The 20,419-nt window shown below is 42.1% G+C and overlaps 2 protein-coding genes across 3 annotated transcripts in view; one reads left to right on the plus strand and one right to left on the minus strand.

Annotated features, from left to right (window-relative positions):
• Positions 1-15,600, plus strand: part of lrp2a (low density lipoprotein receptor-related protein 2a) — a 56,416-nt gene extending 40,816 nt beyond the window's left edge. For both annotated transcript variants that reach the window (XM_050048677.1, XM_050048678.1), the window contains 26 exons: positions 86-263; positions 937-1,133; positions 1,301-1,546; positions 2,297-2,425; positions 5,090-5,209; positions 5,939-6,055; positions 6,521-6,637; positions 7,046-7,183; positions 7,349-7,471; positions 7,578-7,706; positions 8,146-8,277; positions 8,400-8,531; positions 8,634-8,777; positions 8,871-9,036; positions 9,130-9,258; positions 9,385-9,608; positions 9,750-9,929; positions 11,308-11,427; positions 11,610-11,700; positions 11,808-11,875; positions 12,352-12,469; positions 12,583-12,703; positions 12,932-13,042; positions 13,933-14,049; positions 14,294-14,365; positions 14,467-15,600. In XM_050048677.1, coding sequence (XP_049904634.1) covers positions 86-263; positions 937-1,133; positions 1,301-1,546; positions 2,297-2,425; positions 5,090-5,209; positions 5,939-6,055; positions 6,521-6,637; positions 7,046-7,183; positions 7,349-7,471; positions 7,578-7,706; positions 8,146-8,277; positions 8,400-8,531; positions 8,634-8,777; positions 8,871-9,036; positions 9,130-9,258; positions 9,385-9,608; positions 9,750-9,929; positions 11,308-11,427; positions 11,610-11,700; positions 11,808-11,875; positions 12,352-12,469; positions 12,583-12,703; positions 12,932-13,042; positions 13,933-14,049; positions 14,294-14,365; positions 14,467-14,637 — 3,590 coding nt within the window. In that variant the 3' untranslated portion in view covers positions 14,638-15,600. The remainder of the gene's footprint in view (positions 1-85; positions 264-936; positions 1,134-1,300; positions 1,547-2,296; positions 2,426-5,089; positions 5,210-5,938; positions 6,056-6,520; positions 6,638-7,045; positions 7,184-7,348; positions 7,472-7,577; positions 7,707-8,145; positions 8,278-8,399; positions 8,532-8,633; positions 8,778-8,870; positions 9,037-9,129; positions 9,259-9,384; positions 9,609-9,749; positions 9,930-11,307; positions 11,428-11,609; positions 11,701-11,807; positions 11,876-12,351; positions 12,470-12,582; positions 12,704-12,931; positions 13,043-13,932; positions 14,050-14,293; positions 14,366-14,466) is intronic.
• Positions 15,601-16,499: 899 nt separating this feature from the next.
• Positions 16,500-20,419, minus strand: LOC126392665 (retinol dehydrogenase 7-like). Its single transcript, XM_050048204.1, has 7 exons — positions 20,284-20,419; positions 18,724-18,759; positions 18,366-18,583; positions 18,207-18,319; positions 17,659-17,917; positions 16,858-17,021; positions 16,500-16,772 (listed from the first exon to the last, which is right to left on the minus strand). The coding sequence occupies exons 1-7, from the start codon at positions 20,284-20,286 to the stop codon at positions 16,543-16,545; spliced, it is 1,023 nt and encodes a 340-aa protein (XP_049904161.1). The 5' UTR covers positions 20,287-20,419; the 3' UTR covers positions 16,500-16,542.

Consider the following 20,419-nt stretch of genomic DNA (forward strand, 5'->3'; position numbering starts at 1 on the left):
AAATACAGGTATTGACCACAAGCAGAACAATACCCTGCCTGTATTTGCACAGCTGGTGTGAACTGAGATTGTCTTCCTCTGACAGTAATCAACCCCTGTGCTGTGAACAATGGAGGCTGCTCTCATCTGTGCCTGATCCGTCATGGGGGGCGAGAACACACCTGTGAGTGTCCTGACCACTTCCTGACTGTCCAAATAGGAGGTGTGACCCGGTGCCTTCCCATGTGCACCAGCACCCAGTACAGATGTGCGAACAATGAACGGTTTGTCAAGATTTCCTTGTGATCTTCTTATGTGATGTGCAGCATGTTAAACATCAGCATTGCGGAACTGATTGTGCTACATTAGTGGGACTACCATTAACAAAGTAGACCACTGTTAGGGTGATTGGTTGGTGTTTTCTCATGGCAGGAGCATTAGTATCAAGATTCACGCTTGAGACTCAGATTTCAGATTTCTGGTAATCACCCTTTTAGTCACAAAAAGCTGGTGCTAATTTCATCCTGGAATTTCCCTGTGGGTTTTTATTCTCCTTTCCTTCAACGGTAAAAGAAGAAAAATTTCCTGGTAGCACTATTTACACAAGCTGGTCACACGCTCCATTCATCACTTGTAATTTTGAAACAGTGAGATCTACACTCAATCTGTGTTTGCCCTCTTTGTAATGGAGAAACAGCGCCCCCTGCTGTTTGTGTCATAATAAAATCCACCAGATTTTTCACGAAACCCTCCTTTGGTGGCATAAAATGTGCAGACAGTGCAGTAGGGGCTACAAATCTTTTATATCATTATAAAGTAATATCAAATTGTGTTGTAATGATTTATTGATGTTAAATGCTACACATGCCAATTTCATTTTATGCCCACTTACATTTTGCAGCCTTTCATTGAGTTGTTGAAAGTTGAACTTTTTTTGCCCTGTCTCTGCCACAACAGATGTATTCCTATCTGGTGGAAATGTGACGGTCAGAGGGACTGCAGAGACGGTTCAGACGAGCCTTCCACCTGCCCGGCTCGCCACTGCAGGCTCGGCCAGTTTCAGTGCAATGATGGAAACTGCACCAGTCCACATTTCCTGTGCAACAGCAACCAGGACTGCCACGATGGCTCAGATGAAGATCCTGTGCTGTGTGGTGGGTTGTATTCTCCTAGCTCACTCATTTTAATATCTATTATTCATTTCTCTAAACGCAGAGTATTCTTTGAGGCTCATATTTAGTGCTTTTACTTAAACATGTCTATACACCTTCTGACTTTATGCATGTTCCAGTCAGCTGATGGACTTGTCTTCCCTTTACAGCCACACACCAATGTGAAACCCACCAGTGGCAGTGTACAAATAAACGGTGTATCCCTGAGTCATGGCAGTGCGATGGCGAGGACGACTGTGGTGATCAGTCTGACGAGGACCCTGCCCACTGCTCCACTAGGACCTGTCGCCCCGGACAGTTCAAGTGCCGCAACGGACGCTGCATCCCGCAGAACTGGAAATGTGATGTTGATGATGACTGTGGTGACAACTCCGATGAACCGTTAGAGGAGTGCAGTAAGTAATACACAGAATCTTTCTCCCTCTTTTCTTTCTACACTACTCATGATCTTTCTTTAATTATAGAAGGACTCAATCTGAGTTGCATCAGCAAAAACTTTGATTTGGATGAAGGCACACATTACATCAAGATAGTATTAATTTTGTCAGCTTTTTTTCATTATAGTCCTGTGTCAAATGCCCTTGTTAGTCTACCATTTTTGTCAACCTCATCCTGCCATTTTTATTCAAGTAAAACATATCTATACTCCCTTCAAAGCCAAACTACAACACCAAGGTTTTTTAGTGAAAATGCATGTGTTTAGGCAGTACAGAGCGTTCAACTGGATGATAAGATTTGGATTATTCTGCACAAGTTGTGTGAGAGTTTGTTAACAGCTGTTGGTATAGTTTTGCTGTTGCTGAACATGGTCCCCAATCAATCACTAAATCAATGTGAAATTTTCTGCGGAGGCATGTGAGAAAAACAGTTTTCCTCCTTTCCTATTCCTTAAAATATGTGAGTTACTCCGATTTCTTTTGACTGTGCTCATTTTGTGCTTTTTTGTCAGTGCAAAATTGTCACAGCTAGTGTTTACTAACGGTGGTGCCGTCTCATCATCGTCTCATCTTAGTTGTGGAAATAAAGGTTTTTGAGGAACATATTTAGTCATGCTTTTCACTTACGAAATTAACACTGCATCAAGCTCGAACTTACTTTAAAGTCAGACTCCTTTTGGTATTAAATGTGAGGTGTTTTCTCCACAGTGGGACCGGCACATCGATGTGACAACCACACAGAGTTTGACTGCAGGACCAACTACCGCTGTGTGCCACTGTGGTCTGTTTGCAATGGCCACAATGACTGCAGAGACAACAGCGACGAGCAGGGCTGTGGTGAGTCTGTGACAACTATCCTCGACTCAGGACTGTGGACCTGTTTACATCTTTACTCTGATTTGTAGACTGTTTGTTATTAGGACTGAGTATGCTGTCGAAGCTTTCCAGGTTGATCAGGTCACATTTATTATTTGACAGTAAGATAATTCCAGAGATCTCAAAAGATTAAAAACTCAACAAAATGGAAACAATATTATGTGTTGAAGAGAGTGAGTTAGGGGCAATTAGCCAACACCTCAGCCTCCTGTGGAACATTACCCAGTGAGGTAGTGGGAGGTGCTGATGGAGAGGGTCTCATCACTCACCCTCCCCCACCATTTGCCTCTCCCTAAGAGCACCACAGATTTATGAGCTGTCCGCTGGTACGGGTCTACGTATATGTGTGTGTACGTGTGTGTGTTGTTGCTCTGTCCTTGCGTGGGGGCAGGGTTCACACAAGTCTCTTTGTACTTTGCTGCGATCCAAACACACTCGCCGCGGCCCTCCCGTCTCTTATCGGAGGCCCTCACTCCATTAGTGCCATGCCGGCGCAGGACGGGAGATCCGTGCTAATCTTCCTGTAAGAATGTAGCAGATGGGCCAGGTGGAGGGCTCGGAGGGCAGGACTAGCTAACACCGCGCTATCTTTGACCCCCAGGGCTGTGTGGTAGAGACGGCTCAGACCGGCCCTCCTCCACTCCTTTCCCGTCTGTGCTTCTCATCTCCTGCAGTCTTATCCTCTGCAGATGCATACAAGCATGGATAGAGGTCACCCATCTATTCTCGGAGCACTGCTCTCCTCCCTCTGTAGATGTTACAGTTTAATTAAAAAACAAGATGCCTTTCATTTCAAACTGACATTTTCATCGTGACTTAATAGCCTAAATATTTCCAGGCATGTTGTTGCTCTTATTGATAAAATGATCTTCTGGAGAATCATACCATCTTTTTTCAACACTGATTTAGTGTTTAGGAGTCCTAGCCTATGAGTGATTTAGGGAAGTTCTCAGAGCAGCTCTGAGCAAAGAAGGAACAGAAACCTTTACCTTAGTGAGGAGGTGTGGTTGACCCCGTTGCTAGGTATGACACATTCTTTTGACAGATGTGATTGGTTGTCAGAGACACGCCCTTTTGTGAGCCTGCAAGGTGTGGACACCCAGCGGAAATGAAATGAACTGCTGACTGTGAAAGTGCTGTCATTGTTAGTATGATCACTCTGCTGATGGCAGGTTGAGACAGACCCAAGTCATCACTCCTGCACTGTTGCATTTGAACAGTTTTCCAAATATCTTATCGTATTGTGATCATTTTATTTTTGGAGTTATGGTGTTATTGCGTTGGATGAGAAAGGTGTGTGTACCCCTAATAAGATCGACCACGAATATTATCCCAGCATGATCTAATCTGAGCATTTCATTTACTTACTGTCATTCAGTGTTTGGAGAATATTTTTCCGACCTCTCTTGTGTTTCCACCATTTTCTCCTCTGCTTCAGAAACCCTAAATCCTCTTAAAAGTCCTCCTCCCTGCTGCTAACAGTTTTGCACCTTAGGAGCTCTTTTAAGGTCTAAGATGCTCTGTGAGTAACTTTTATCTTTACGAGGACCTAGTCTTAACATTAAGGGAAAATTCTAAGAAAATGTCACAATTCTACAAATGTTTGTAGAATTTTGTCAGTAGGAGCGACTCTTAGTACCAGGAAGCTTTGTGAATACGGCCCCTGATTTTTCGTCTGAACAGTCGAACCAGAATTCATGCAACTTTTACATCACTCTTGACATAAGTCACAATTCTGTGCTGGGAGGAGTCACTTAGTGAATACAAACATGGTAGACAGCTGCCATGGAGGTGGTCGGTCACAGATGTAGTTAGCACTCCTTGACATCCTGAAATTTTGGATGAAATCTGTTTCCATGAAGCCATTCACTTCACATACCCACAACTCCTGGCTCCGACTCCGTATCCTCACATACCTCCATACAGAAGTAGCAGCCATTGCTCCACAGGATGCTGCATTTTAAAATTCAACTCTCTTTCTCCTCAAACCCATCCTCATAATCATCTGCTAATGAATACACTGGCTTCCGAATGGCTGACTTCAGTGGCCTCCATGTTTACTTTCTAACAATGGTGTGCTGTGCTGTATTTGCCACATTTAAAAAAAATATCCAAATTGAGCACTAAGGCTTGCAGTGTGTATGTAACCTTGGAGGCTGCAGGTTGTCTGAGAGGTGTAATATGTTGTTCACCACATTTGCTAGCAACGATAGTAGACTGAATTTTAAAAGCATGTTTCCATCAAGGTTCCAAAATGACCGTAAAGATGAACCAACACTTCTATAAAACAGTTTAAAACAATAAGTGCCAGCACAAAATATTTACACACAGATTTTTTTCTAAATAATCATCAGTAATGTGGATAGAACGACAACATAGGTAAAGGCAAGTAATGAAAGAGCTAGAGCAGTCTGGTAAGTCCGGAAAATTACATTACTTTATTGTAATGCAGCCTTTAAAACCAGGAATAGAGAACACTTACAATATTAGGATATCCAAAATCTAAGATGATACCTAGTCTCATATCTCTTTATCAATATAATATAAAGATATTGCACAGCCCTACTTAGTCGAGCATAATGTTTTAATAAGATGACCGGTTTCATGTACCTCCTTCTTTCTCAGATGAACTGACCTGTGATCCTAACGGAGACTTCCGCTGTGACAACCACCGCTGCATCCCGCTGAGATGGAGATGTGACGGGGACGACGACTGCGGGGACAACTCTGATGAACGCAGCTGCAGTGAGTGCTGCCCACTGTCACTGATAAAGCTGCATCATTCAGTTGAGGGTTTGATTTGACACCAGTGCCAACAGTGAAAACCTGGGTACATTGTTTTGATATCATCCAAGTGTCTTTTAAGTAGGTTACTGCGGGGATTTTAGCTCAGCTCCTGTGAATTGTCCAGATGAAAAAGGAGTGTCGATGGCAAAGAATAGCCCTGCAATCATTTTTATCAGACAGCAGGGAGGTTTTGTAAGAGGCTCGACACTTCTGCCTGAGTGCTGAGAGAGGTAGTCTTATCAGCTGCTAGAGAAACAGGCTGTCCTCAGCGTGTCAGGAAGAGGGAGTGAAGGAGTCTGTCACCCTTTGCCCTGGAGAATTTAAACATGTCTGAGAACATGCCTGTTAATAGAGATAATGTAGCTTCTCAAAGGAGAAACAGTGACTGGGGTTAAATCATGGCGGTGCTGCTGATGCCAGAAGAGTTTGTGTCAAGTGAACTCATGAGCTCACTGCAGAGTAGCGGCTGCACATACACCTGGTGCAAGGATGTTTTTTGTTATAATATGGAGGAAAATAATAGACAGCATTTGAAAACCCCTGGACAGTTTTGCGATAGATACACAAGAGCTGTTTCCATACCTCCGATTAATGTGCAGAAAATTAAATGAAAACAAAATTTTGTTTTCATTTAAGTTCTGCTTTTGCTCTGTCCCACACTTTGTGTTTTTCATGTTTTTGCCTCAGCTCCACGCACATGCACAGAGAGCGAGTATCGCTGTGAAAATCTGCGCTGCATTCCCGACCGTTGGGTCTGTGACCATGACAACGACTGCGAGGACAACTCGGATGAAAGGGACTGTGGTAAGTGGAGGCTCTTTGTTGTCTGGCTGTTTGTGAGTAACAGAGGGCTGCGCTAAACAAAGAAGCAATAAAACTTCATGTTTTGAAGCATACAGACAGACGGGACCACCAATAGAGATCTCTTCAAAAACAGTTTATTCACTCTGTTAGCTGAATGATTTCTTCCTCACAGTGCTGGAAGGAAACAGAGGTGGACACATTACTGTGTTAGAAGTTCAAGCCTCACTTGACATCGCATATCTAGGTGTTATTCTAGATGAGATACACGAAATAAAAGACTATTTCTAATGTAGGACTACAAAAAAATGTGGGGATTTTGGGTGCTATGAGTCTTTTATTCAACTTGCTAAATGTGTATTTATTGTTGTCATGACAAAGAAGAAGCTGGTGCTCTCTTCTCCGTGAGTGGAGTATATTTTAAAGTGAAGGAATGCTACATTTTGTGCCGGTTTGGTTGTGTTGCAGAGTTGCGGACTTGTCATCCCAGTTACTTCCAGTGTGGCAGTGGACACTGCATTGCTGAACGCTTCAAATGCGATGGCAATGCCGACTGCCTGGATTATACAGATGAGACCTCTTGTCGTAAGTGTCCCTCATTGGGTATTTTTTTCAGGGCTGTTTTGTGATAATTATTGTCTCCATCACAAAAAGAGTTTCAAAGTGATACTTCCCCCACAAAATGACCATATTTATATCATATGACTCACCCTGTGTTACGTTAAATTTGGAAAGGAACTTCTTGCATGCCTCCACAGTGAACAAAGAATCCAAAAACATTCTTTATTAATTTAAGTCTATAAACTATATAAAATTTTCTCCATTTTTGGATTTTTCGTCCTCGTGGAGGCATGTGAGACAAACAAAATTTTCTCCATGCATTAAACGTAACACTGGGTGAATAACTGATGTAGGAAATGGTCATTTTGTGGGTGAGGTATTTAATATATGTTAAAATAGCATACACATGTTCTTTTTGTCACTGACTTTCAGCGCCCCGCTTTCCCAACGGCACGTACTGCCCACCCTTCCTTTTTGAGTGCAAGAACCACGTGTGCGTCCAGCCTCATTGGAAATGTGATGGAGACAATGACTGTGGAGATAATTCAGACGAGGAGCTTCACCTCTGCTGTAAGGACTAACATAAACACTCACAAGTCCAGCACAGGCAACACCAAAGCTTATTAGATTCGTGCCATGAATCTGGCAAATGTAATATTGGATCTCGATTTGTAGGCCAATGTGTTGAACTGATCTTTCTGTGAGGTTTTCTTGAGACTCTTTGTTCATCCACAGTGGAAATCCAGTGTGAGACTCCGTTCCGTTTCCGCTGTGACAACAACCGCTGCATCTACAGCCACGAGCTGTGTAACTCTGTTGATGACTGTGGTGACGGCTCTGATGAGAGACAGGAAAACTGTGAGTATGATGGTTTGTGGCTGAAGGTCTCATTTATTTGCTCAGTCTTGTGTCATATTCTGTTTTTCTTCTTTCAACATGCGTCGATACGTTTCTCTCCATTTAGGCCAAAGTCCCACTCATGGACCCTGTACAGATGATGAATACAAATGCAGTAATGGACAATGCATCCCTCTGCAGTATGCCTGTGATGATTATGACGACTGTGGAGACCAGTCGGATGAGCTTGGTTGCCGTGAGTACATTAGCAAAGAGCTTCTTAGTGATAATGATGATGAATTGAAAAACTTGTAGGTGTACTAAAATTTATAGTTAAATAAAATAACTAGTGTTTTAAAACTACGGTTTTAGGTAGAAATGTTTTGAATTTTGGAGACAAGATGCCATTACAGTGCATGACAGCATTCTGACATGTCCGGAAAAAAGTTTAAGTTAATTCAGCTGAGTTTGTCAGACTAGTCAGACTATTTTTAGTAAGTTAAGAATGGCATTTCTTACTGTGGATTGATTCAGTACCACCACGGATGGATTACTGAACGGGCCTACTGGGCACAGGCCCCCAAAATGAAGGGTTATGAATCCATAGTTAAAAAGGGAACACCGTACATACTGTAGGTACTATGCAGTTAGTATCAAGTCTTACATCCAGTGTTTTGTATATTTGTTCTTATCAGACCATGGCAGTGGGCACACATGCAGTGACAACATCTGTGAACACAACTGTACCGACCTGACGCAGGGAGGCATCCTCTGTTCGTGCAGGCCTGGCTACAAGCCCAGAACCACAGAGAAACACACCTGTGAAGGTAAAGTAACATCAGATAGTCAGTCATGAACTTAATCCATTTAAACACTGATACAGAGGTAGTTTTTACATTCAGTTCATGTTTTTCCTCATTTTATACATGTCTTCTGCCTTTGGAAACAGATGTGAATGAGTGTGAGGTGTACGGCACATGTCCTCAGGAGTGTAAGAACACAAAGGGCAGCTATGAGTGTTTTTGTGCTGAAGGCTTTCACTCTTTTGGTGAGCCACATGGGACAGAGTGTGCTGCTCAGGGTAAGAGCTCAGCATCCACACATAGATGAAAAATCTTAACAAATGTTCCCTTTTATTTTTGAAATTGCAAATTACACTCATCACATCTCAATTTTTGTATAGGAAACCCACCAGTGCTGCTGTTGCCGGACAACGTTCGCATCCGTCGTTTCAACCTGTCCTCTGAGCAGTATTCAGACTATGTGGACAACGCTGAGCACATCCAAGCCTTGGACTACCTGTGGGATCCAGAGGGAGACGGACTCAGTAAGGCCGCTGCTGTAAACCTTTTAATGCTGTTGTTTTCAGCTGCATTGAATATAAAAGTTTGGATAACCTTTATCCCCTGATGTGCTGTAGGTGTTGTGTACTGGACAGTTCTGGGTCGGGGATCTCAGTTCGGCTCCATCAAACGTGCATACATGACCACATTTAATGACCATGGCAACAACCCAGTGAAAGAGGTGGATCTGAACCTGAGATACATTGCTAAACCTGATGGCATCGCTGTGGACTGGGTTGGCGGGTAATTCACCAACATTATCACTTAAAGGGATAGTTGCAGAAGTTGCTCTAAATTTTGTTCTGTTACTCAGTTTGTATTTACCACCCTCTACAGGCACATTTACTGGACAGATTCAGGCACCAATCGAATTGAAGTGGCCAAACTAGATGGGCGGTACAGGAAGTGGTTGATCCACACAGACCTGGACCAGCCTGCAGCTATTGTTGTCAATCCATCACTCGGGTAAGAGGCTGTAGAGCTTTAGTGTAAAAAAATGCGCTGTTAAATTCCTGTGCACAGTATAAAGAGGCTTTGTATCCAGATAAAAATGCAATGTTTTGTTTGCTGTGATTATTTCTGTGTTGGCAGAATGATGTACTGGACCGACTGGGGCAGGAAACCCAGAATAGAATCAGCGTGGATGGACGGTCAGCACAGAGAGGTGCTGGTGAGGGAGGAGGACCTGGGCTGGCCCACTGGGCTGGCTCTGGACTATCTGAATGGAAATAGGATCTACTGGTGTGACTCCAAAGAAAACATCATTGAGTCCATGAAGCCTGACGGCACAGACAGGAATATCGTCATATCAGGAGGTCAGAATACTGAGATGTGGGACAGCCAGTCTGCAGAAACACACTCAGATATTAAGTTTTATGGGCGGCACTGATGTGTCAGAGTGTTTCATTCAAATAATGGCGTAGGGGATTTAAAGTATTGAGTTTTCTCTGTTTCAGACATTGGCCATCCCTACAGCCTGGATGTGTTTGAGGGGCACGTATACTGGACAACTAAAGACAAAGGTGAAGTGTGGAAGACGAACAAGTTTGGGAGAGGACATAAAGTCAAAGTTCTAACCATAAACCCATGGCTGACTCAAGTCCGCATTTACCAGGAGCAACGACACAACAAGTCAGGTCAGAACACAGAGCGATTCAAATCATGCTTTGTATGTCATGTCTAAGGTATCACATGAACTGTGTTGGATTAGTGCTGATACACTGAAGACTGTGTATGTAACACAAACATTTTTAGAATGGATTTGACAACTTTATGTGGAAAATTTTGCCAGAAATTGCACTTTATGTAATCTCAGGCAACATAAAATATATGTACCATTCCAAACAAAAGGTACAGTAGAGAAAAGAGGAAAGCAATCAGCAGTTATGTTCTGTATCCTACTGTATTTTTATGTTTAATAAGGAAAGATCATCGAAATTAACTGTTTCCATGTGTGTCCTGGCCAAGAAAGGCAGCATTAACAAATAGTTACAGTCAAACAACATAAGATAGGTAATACAAAATATATGCCACAAAATCAGAAGCAAACAGGTCTGATCTGTTCTATAGGAGTAGTTGTTGATATCCCTTAAATTGCACATCTTACACTCAGTAAGGTGGTGAACTGGTAAATGGATGGACCTGCATTTATATGGTCCCCTCCAGTCCCCCAAATGCGCCACATTCAGCCATTCACACACACACACAGATGGCAGAGGTCGCCATGCAAGGCACCAGTCCGCCCATTAGGATCTACCCTGACAAGCGGGCCTTGAGGAACTGGGGACCGAACATGCCGATCCTCTGATTAGCAGATGACTCTATCTTCCTCCACAGCTACCAGTCAAGAGAGCAATGGCATCTTTTAGGTTATCAAGTGGGTGCCCTTATTCCTTGGTGTTTCACTGTTAGGCCAACAATACCTCCAGAAGGTTAAGCAGTGATTTCCAAAGCCCAGGCCTCACTCTTTTGGGCCCAAGTGCAGTCCTTTATCCTCATCCAGAGCCACTGACTGCTCTTTTCAGCAGCTCTGGATAGATCTTTGACCACATGCCGGTGGACCCTGCCTCAGCCTCCCATTTCCTGGAGTAGCCTTGACATTGATGTGGCTATAAACCCTCCCAGCTGGATGCACCTTTGCTTTCAAGCCAAGTTGCTGAGCATCGGCGTAAAGTTCAGCGTACCTGTTTTTTGTGCTCAAAGGCCTCCTTCAATGCATCCTCCTTGGCACTGTAAGCTTGATGATGTAAATGAGATTAAATGAGGCTGACCATAGCAAAATGTCTGGTCTGAGACTGGTTGATGCAGAGCCTTTGGCCTAATTCTGCCGCCATCTTCCAGTCATGTGCTTTGATCAACTGCACAGTATCTGGCCTTGATCTAACCCTCACCTTCCCAGACAAATGCTGTGTTCAGGAGGTGGGACAAAAGGGGATGAAGGGTGTTTGTCTGTAGACTTTCCAGCAAAATTTCTGCTCTGAACAGTACCTAACAGTGTTACTCTTTCTTCTGCAGTACCCAACCCTTGTAAGAATGTGTGCAGTCACCTCTGTCTCCTGCGGCCTGGTGGATACACCTGTGCCTGCCCTCAAGGGTCCACTCCAGTGCAGTTTGACTCCAATGAATGTGATGCAGGTAAATGTGGGCCAGAGTGCATTTACTGCCTGCAGTCTTTTGTTTGCTGTCATGTTGCATCTCATTCTGCATTTCCAAATCCATTCACATGTGCCTGGCTGCTTCTGTGTGGTTTTGTGGAACTGTGATGTGACTGTTTAATTGTTGTTGATTCTGTGTATGCCTGGCTTTTGCTCCTGCAGCCATTGAGGCACCCGTTGCAATGCCCCTTGCATGTAGATGCATGAATGGTGGAACCTGCTACACTGATGAAGCCGGTCTGCCCAAGTGCAAGTGAGTTTAGTTCACACCAGTGATTGATTGTCCACCAGCCGTAACCAGTGTTATTCCACTTCAGGAAGTCTTTTTCCCATGTATTAATTTATCATGACTCTCTACAGATGTCCGTACGGTTATGTGGGCAGCTATTGTGAGATGGGGAAGTCAAGGGGTGCTCCAGCAGGAACAGGTACAGTAATTCACCTGTTATCTTAGCTACACTTTATCTCTCCTATAACTTGACAGCCAAACAAATTCTTCCAACCAAAACCTGTGGGAGTCCTTCACACATGCACTGGTTGACATTAAGGGGAGCTGCTGCACATCAACAGTCATGGTGTGTTGGCTCTGCTGGAACCAAACGTGATGAAGTCACACTTCATGCTTATCTACCTAAATGCTGCTAAGGCCAACAGAATAATCTGGCTCAGCAGTTGCTGAAGCTGACGACTTGCCAATATCACACATTTTCTTAATAAATAGTCATGTAATGCTTCATATGATCACTGTTTAACTCTCTAATGGTTTAGCAAACAAAGGGGACATCCAAAAGGCATGAACAATAACTGACCAGTCAGCAAAATGTTAAGACAGGAGGAACCTTCATGATCAGCACCTTACTGCAAACATGCACACAGCTAAATATTTTCTTCCTCTTTTCTGTAGCTGTGGCTGTTCTACTGGCAGTCATTATCATCCTGATCACTGGAGCTTTGGCTGTCGGGGTTTTCCTCAACTACAAACGAACAGGATCTTTCATCCCATCCATGCCCAAACTACCCAGGTATGTTGGCTCTTGTTTTTTAATCTCTCTTATTGTCTTGTGCTCATAGTGCTGAAGTCGATGCTGACAAAATTAGATCAAAGTTCAGATTGAAGTGTTCTGTTTTTGTGCAGCCTCAGCAGCCTGGTGAAGTCCGCTGACACAGGGAATGGGGTGACGTTTCGCTCCGGTGATAATGTTGACCTTGGACCGTCACACATTGGCGTGTCATTCATTGACACAGCCATGCAGATGGTGAGTCGTGGAAGGATGGTTATTAGCAGTTAATTTTCTCTAAATCACTGAAAGTGTACTGTCAGCACTTTCCACTCACAAACAAGTGCTCTGTGTGGTCTTTACTGACAACTTTGACTTCAGCATTCCTTTTAGAACTGCCTGTGTCAGCAGCAGCTGAGGAACAAACAACAGTGTGTCTTCAATATAAAGAAATCTTATCATTATAATATTTTAATATCCCCATAGGATGATAATTTTGCAATGGACGCTGGGAGGCAGCCAATCACATTTGAGAACCCGTTATATGCCACAGCGCCTGGAGTGTCCGGTGATCCTGCTGTCATTCATGCCACACAGGTACTCATTAAAGAATACCTTTCATGTCATACCATTTTAATAGTACACTTTGAATGAGGTCTATAGATACTCATTAAAGCGTGGGTAGGCAGTTTACTTTGGGGTCATTGGGCAAAAATCTCATAACAAACTTGAGCCTAATTTGGCTTTTTATTTTACTGTATCACACTGAAGTGGTTTGACTGTTTGTGAGCAGGACATCTCAGAATGTTCGAGTATGAACAAATTTAGGGCCATTGTGTAGGATTTAGTGCCATCTAGTGGTGATGTTGCAGAATGCAACCAACTGAATATCCCTGCTCTCACCCCTCCCTTTCCAAGCGTGTAGTTCACCTACAGTGGCCTTCAGGTAACGTAAAAATGCAAACCAGTGTTAGGGTTGTCTGATCTGGGCTACTGTTAAAATATGGCAATACAACATCTCCGCTTAGGAGGACCTGCTCCCTATGTAGATATAAACGGCTCATTCTAAGGCAACAAAAACACAATTTATAGTTTCAGGTGATTATACACGAAAGAATCATAAATATGTATATTATATTCCGTTTCTGCCAATAGATTTACCTAAGTCCTTCAAACTGGACCTTTAATTGAAATACACTAAATAAATGACTTGCTGGCCAAATATCAACTTACTGATTTTGATGGCATCAGTAATGTGAGATTTCTGCTAAGGCTGACCAAGTGGGGGCTTTGCATAATGCTAAGGGTACGTTTGTAGCCATGATCAAGATATTCATTATACAGCTGTACAGTGAGTGATTGGTATAATGTTTGTGGACATGTTTGCTGGCCAGGAGAGTCTCTTGGAAATGTTATTAGTGAAGCCAATTATTAAATCAGTGGTCATATGTGATTAACCTGACATGACACAACCCACTTCTTAACAGGTGACTGTTAATGTGAGTGGTGATCAGTTGGAGAACAAGTTTGTGAACCCGGCGTACCGTGGAGATCAGAGTGCAGGCATTGTGAACACAACTTCTGTCAGCGCCAAACCTGTGCAGGTGAGTCTCTTGTAGTATATTACTATATTAAGATAAGATAAGCCTTTATTGGTCCCACAGCGGGAAATTAGCTGTGTTACATCAGCGAAAGGGTACAGTGCAAAAACAAGAAGCATGAATATAAATAACATAAAGATAGAACAAATAAGTACACAGTAAAAAAAGCCACCAAAAAAGTAAACTTCATGAGCTACAGTCATATTTTTAAGTAGGATTCCACCTCACTGTTTGTGTTTGTCTGCAGGAGTCAAAGTGGAGCTTATTCAAGCGAAAATTAAAGCCAAGCACCACATTTGACAACCCTTCGTATTCAGAGGTAAGTTTGGACATTGTAGTCACAATAAAAACATTTAAAGACACGAGACAGAAAGTACAGGTGTTGTTTCAGGCTCGTTTACCCTCTGCACTGTTTCACAGATGAAGGATGAAAAGCCTGTGGGAAGCAGCGGGGACTCTTCTGCCCCTGAGCCCTCTCCGTTTGTCCCCCCCGCCAAACCTCCGAAGAGGGATCGTCCGAGCACCTTTTCGCCAACCGAGGACAGTTTCAAAGACACAGCCAACCTCGTAAAAGAGGACAGCGACGTATAACCCCTCTCTCGCAGATGGGAATCGAAATAAAAAGAAACACACTTTGCACAGAATTTATTTTTTTATGCAGCCTGTGAACAAAAACTCAAATTGTTTTAGGAGAGAGAAATACATTTCTATAGAATGAAGAAAAACGTCTTTTGTGACTATGCCTTCTGACATTTCTTATGCCAATTCTTGTGTTAATGTTTTCTTTATTCTGATGTACAATATGTATATCTTTTGCACTGAAGCTGCTGATAGAAGTGTTTATAAATAAGTTGTATATTTGTAAATTTGAACAGTAAGATTTTGTCAGAAAATATCTTTGAAATAGATCCTATGAATAGTTCAATACAAACACAATAACATAAAAAGTGAGCTGCATTCTGAATGTACAGTACTTATATGATCGAAGGTTATTAAAAAATGTGTTGAGTAATTTTTTTATTTTTTTTTTTTTTGCCACTGAACAAAACTGAAGATGTATTTACTTCATCTTTCATGTTTATATACCTCATTTCAGGGCTGGAAGCTGAACAAAACTATCACAGAAAATTGGACCTTAACTTATACCATTCAATTCTTCAAAGATTCTCCAGTATGCATGAGCTAAAATATGTATGCAAAGCATACTCACTGTACTCAATCAAACTCATTATGTTCCCTGACTTTATGACTCTGAATCAACATGATCATTTTTTTTGTAATGATATTGGAACAATGGCCAAAATTGTTTGGAGCAATACTTGAATGTTTGTTTTGCATGGAAATGAATTTATGTAGCTGATTATCTTAAAGAGCAACACAGGGCCTGAGGATGCAGATGTCGTTTTATAAACACGGTGAATAAATTCTTAACTTTACAGAATGATTTATTTTGTATCATAATGAGGACAAATAAAAATTGTATCTGTGATCATCCACATGTCCATATCGTTTAAATTGCTGCTGCTGAGATGTGAATGAATAAATTTCCTATTTTGTAACAGTCTTGACATTTTCTAATCTTATTGACTAGGTTTTCTTACGCAGTATGGAAAAGTATGGAATTCGCTTTTAGTACTTTCCAGGTCTGTATAGAGTATGGAAAAATATTTGTGTTTTTATACATATATATTAACCCTATTCTGTTTTCTAAAATATACAATTCTGAATTAGCTTGAATTGATCATACAAGCAGAGTGTTTTTCATGGTGTTTCCACCAAGCAGTCACTCTATAATGGCAGTGGTTTGAGATTTCTATGTTGAAAAACAAAAAAGTTATTGAATATTAAAATGGGTCGTATTGCACTTTTAGGACGATTCCCAACTACGTCTCTAGTCATAGGTGCATTGGAGAGGCGTTCAGTTAGCCGTACTCTCAAATGATTGGCATTTTTGATTATTTCGAGTTGACTAAAAACTGTGAAATATCTGAGTTTATTAAATAAATAAGTAATTTAAAAAAATGTAGCATGCAGTTATGAATGAGCTATTTCCTTATTTCAGTCAGGAACACTTTAGTCAAAGAAAGAAAAATTTATTTCCATTTGCAGTATTATATTTGGTGGTATGGCTCTGTTCTGGGGCCTCTCTACCTTTCCATGTGCCTACATGGAAAGCCTAGAGCTGAGAGAGCAAACCTCCCTGCCTTTCCATGTGCATATGAGGAAAGCCTAAGGCATGGAGAGCAGCAGCAAAGACCCCCAGGAACAGAACAGAGTAACGTCACTGACAAACAGAAATGACATTGATAAGTCAGATGCAGCATGAAAAGGAGGAGCTGGGGTTGAGGTGGGTTGCAAAGCCGCTTGCAGAGGAAGCAGCAACAGTAGGCAGGCCAGACAGAGAAGTCAAGAAAGATTTGGAATTCTGAAATAAAACAATGTGTAGGAACCCAGATTGTCACAATATATTTTATTTTAACAATTTCTCTGTTTAGTTTAGTGGGCATTTCTTATATCCTTAGGTGGAGGAAACAACATAGTGTTTGTAAAGTCTGACACAAATGTAGGGAGGTACGACAGAGGAATCCATAATAATTTGGCATCCCAGCCTGCACTGTAACGTGTGCGTGGGAAGAGAGCTGTCAGCGCGTGCTCCATACAACTGGTCACCTTGGAGAGATCTGAGCTGCACAGGAGGCCCAAAGAGAAGTCCTGAGCTTTCACATCTGACAGGAAGAACAGAGCAGAGGAATCATTCAGAATATTTATATGACACTAGTGCTGAGTGTGATCAACTGTACTTCCACTCACATTCACCAAAGTATGTGTCTCCATAGGAGTCTTTGACATCTTGAGGGAGGCGGGTCCACAGTCTCCTCAGGTCAGCTTCAATAATATCTGGCCTGGTAACAGCCGTCTTGAAGAAACCAGGCTCAATAATGCTTACTTTGACGCCAAAGGGCCGCATGTCCCTCCTGGGCACAAGAAGCAGGACATTGCGTTTCATTAATGCAGCTGAAAAGCTTCTTATTGTGTACTTTTAAATTCTTCTGTGTTCCTACTTTAAAAAAGTGTGCAGATAATTGATAATTGTTGGCCTTTTGCAACTGAATGCTGTGGTGGAAAGTCAGTAAATACATTTACTCTAGCTCTGTGCTGACGTACAGTTTCAAGGTACGTGAACTTGACTTACTTGTCATAGTTACTTTTCTAAATGAACTCTGCCTGTATGGCACAGGGAATAAAAGACTCCTTGTGTCGTGTTTCACAGACAATAAAGACTACTTTGAGTGAGTGTGACTCTTGGAACACTGTCGGCAGTTAAATATTAAATGTGTGACTCACAGTTATGCTTCAGCTAAATAACAGAGCTTGTGACCCAGATCTAATGAGCCAACTGCTCTGTCTGATATGTTGCAAAATCTTTTCTTTGACTTGCAAATTACCCTCTGTGCCAAGGATGCAGGTTTTGTTTCAACACTTGGAGGGGACACACATGGAAGGGGGGTTGGGGTCCTCCGTCATAAAAGTTTTGAGCATTAAACACTGCAGCATTCTGGTATCATCTTAAGAGAATGTGTGATAATTCAGCTTCAGTTGTGTTTCCACTACCTGAGGCTGTCAGAGAAGGCTTCCACTCCAAATTTGGACGGGCAGTATCCTCCACCAACGGAAGACAGTCTGCCCAGAATACTGGCCACATTAACCACCCTGCCCTGGCCCTTTTTCAGAAGAGGCAGAAACTGGAGCGTCACATCAATGAGGCCGATCAGATTCACATCCAGAACCTTTGTGAAATCCTCTAACTGCATCCATTCTATTGGGCCGATGGGTACAGACCTGCCGGCATTGTTCACCAGACCCCACAGACCTGCAGAGAAAGGAGGAAGATATCAACTTCTGATCTTTATTTCTCTTTTGTTGATGTGAGAGAATGTTTTTCATTTATCACAAATGTGTCCCTGACTTTAAAAAATGCAGACTATATGAGGTAAGTATTTCCTCCCTTCTCTTTAAAATCAGAGGGCATGTTAAACATATCAGTAGGAGGATGATGAGTTGATGATGGGATGGTCCAGGTTGCCTTTATCTCTCCCAGTGCCTCACTCTGACTGGCACCCTATCAGTGTGTACCCCCTGCTGCTGTCCGCCCGGCTCACCTCCATCTCCGACCTCTTTGCTCACAAACTCCACCGCCCTCCTGATGCTCCCGCTGTCTGTAACATCCAGCAGGAGAGTCTTCAGTCTGGGGGAGGCTGCTGCTGCCAAATCTCAGCAGGAGAGTCTTCAGTCTGGGGGAGGCTGCTGCTGCCAAATCTGCTGCACCTTTCTCTGTGAGACATGCAGCTATGACGTGGAAGCATTTTTTATCCAGCTGCCTGGCTACCAGATTCCCAAAGCCGCTGTCACAACCTGTGATAAACACATACTTCTGGGCGAAGCCATCAACCTTGTAGGAATCTCTGATGTAGCGGCGGATGACAGCGAGAGCGGCCAAGACGAAGGCACAGGTTAAGGCCAGGTGTGACAGGATTACCTGAAACACACAGTCCACAGATCAGGCTTCTTGTTTCTTCTAAATATTCTACTCACATTTTCTGATTAAGGTAAACAAAAATGGTGAAAGTAGAAGTGAATGTTAATGTGAATCATGAAAACAATGAGAAATCTATTTACCTCTAATAAACATGTCGTCAGACTGTCAGTTGACACCTGAGTGGAGAAGCATGGAAGATTATTGTCCATCTATTTGGCTACAACATGATCTATATTTACATTAGCCAATAACCTTTAGGTCCACTTTATCCCCCTCTCTCACTTTTTTACTTCTTCTGTCTCCTTATATTTAAGTTTCCTATCTTTTTCTCACTGGTGTCATTACTTTGGGCTGACCCCACACCTTTATGAGGGAGCTAGTCCACTGTACGTCATCCCCAGCATCTCATACTGGGCTGCCCCAGATCGTCTGAGACAGAGCCACCCCATCATGTTGTATTGTTTTTATTATAATGGAAAAGTACATCAAATTAAATGGTAACCTGAACTCACACCCCTTCACATAATCTGCATTCAAACTCAAAGGTCAAACTGTGCATGGTGCATATTCCTAAATAAGTGTGTGTTTAACACCAGGTCATTTTAGCTCTGATGCCCCCTAGTGGGGTTATCTGGACATGGCAATAATGCACCTGCAGACTAGACATGGTACTTCCAATGTTTGAACTCAAAGCAGGGTTTGTATTTCAATTTGTATATATTAGGCACTTTTAAATACATTACATCAACTATTTAAATGTAAATCTCTTATGCAATAGCACATGTAAGCTAATAATAATGATGGTAACATATGATGCCGCAAAAAATGGAATTGAATATAAATTAAATAGGCTTGGCTGTACCTATTTAAGAGAAAAACTGAATTCACTTAAATAACAAAGGACTGGTATTTATCCATGTTCACAGGCCCGGACTGACTGTAAGTACATTTTCTCAAGTACTGCCCTTCAGCACAATTTTGAGGTACTTGTACTCTGCTTGAGTACTCACATTTTATGATACTTACAATCTCTACTTGTCAGATTTCAGAGGGAAATCTTTTACTCTGCTAGCCTACATTTATCTGACAGCTTTGATAACCAGGTCCTTTTCAGATTATAAATTTACATACAAAACAAAGATCAACTTTTTTTTTTTTTTTTTTTTAAAAAGAAGCTCCTCCTCAACCAGCAGTAAAATCCTGCTAATAATATGCATTAATAGTACTTTTACTTTTGATGCTTTAGGTGCATTTTCTGAGGCATTTTGCATTGTAGTGTTGCAACTTTTACTTACGTGAATGATCTGAATGCTGTGCTTTACTAACACATAACGAGATGAAGTAAATTTTGTTTGTGATTCTTTGCATGCCACAAACAAAACCCCATTTACCTCCATTGTGCTGGGTTTTAGCAGTAAAGATCAGATAAACCAAACTTATCTGCATTGCTTAACACCTCATGAGGAAAGAGGGAAAAGTCTTTTGCAGTTTTGGTGAACTGTTCCTTTAATGTCACAAATGTCAGTCACCCACCAGATGACATCAGATCTCACTGAGCTGGCTTGTGTGAAAATAAATCATTCAATTAGTCAACTCCTGTCAGTGTCTGTTCCTTAATTTTGAGTCAAATAAATCAAAAGAATAAGGTTAATAGGCAGATCGGATGCTCTGTAAAATGTAAAACAATAATGCACACGTACCATGGCTACTTCAGACGATGACCTGTCGTCCTCATCAGAGAATTTTCTCAGTCAGCACTGTGGGCTTCAGCTGGAAGTTGTGTTGGGGTGTGATGATGATTGTTTTCAGTGTGCGCAGAGTGTCAAGGTCCATTGG

This window comes from Epinephelus moara, chromosome 7, assembly GCF_006386435.1.
Source record: "Epinephelus moara isolate mb chromosome 7, YSFRI_EMoa_1.0, whole genome shotgun sequence".
NCBI classification, from domain to species: Eukaryota; Metazoa; Chordata; class Actinopteri; order Perciformes; family Serranidae; genus Epinephelus; species Epinephelus moara.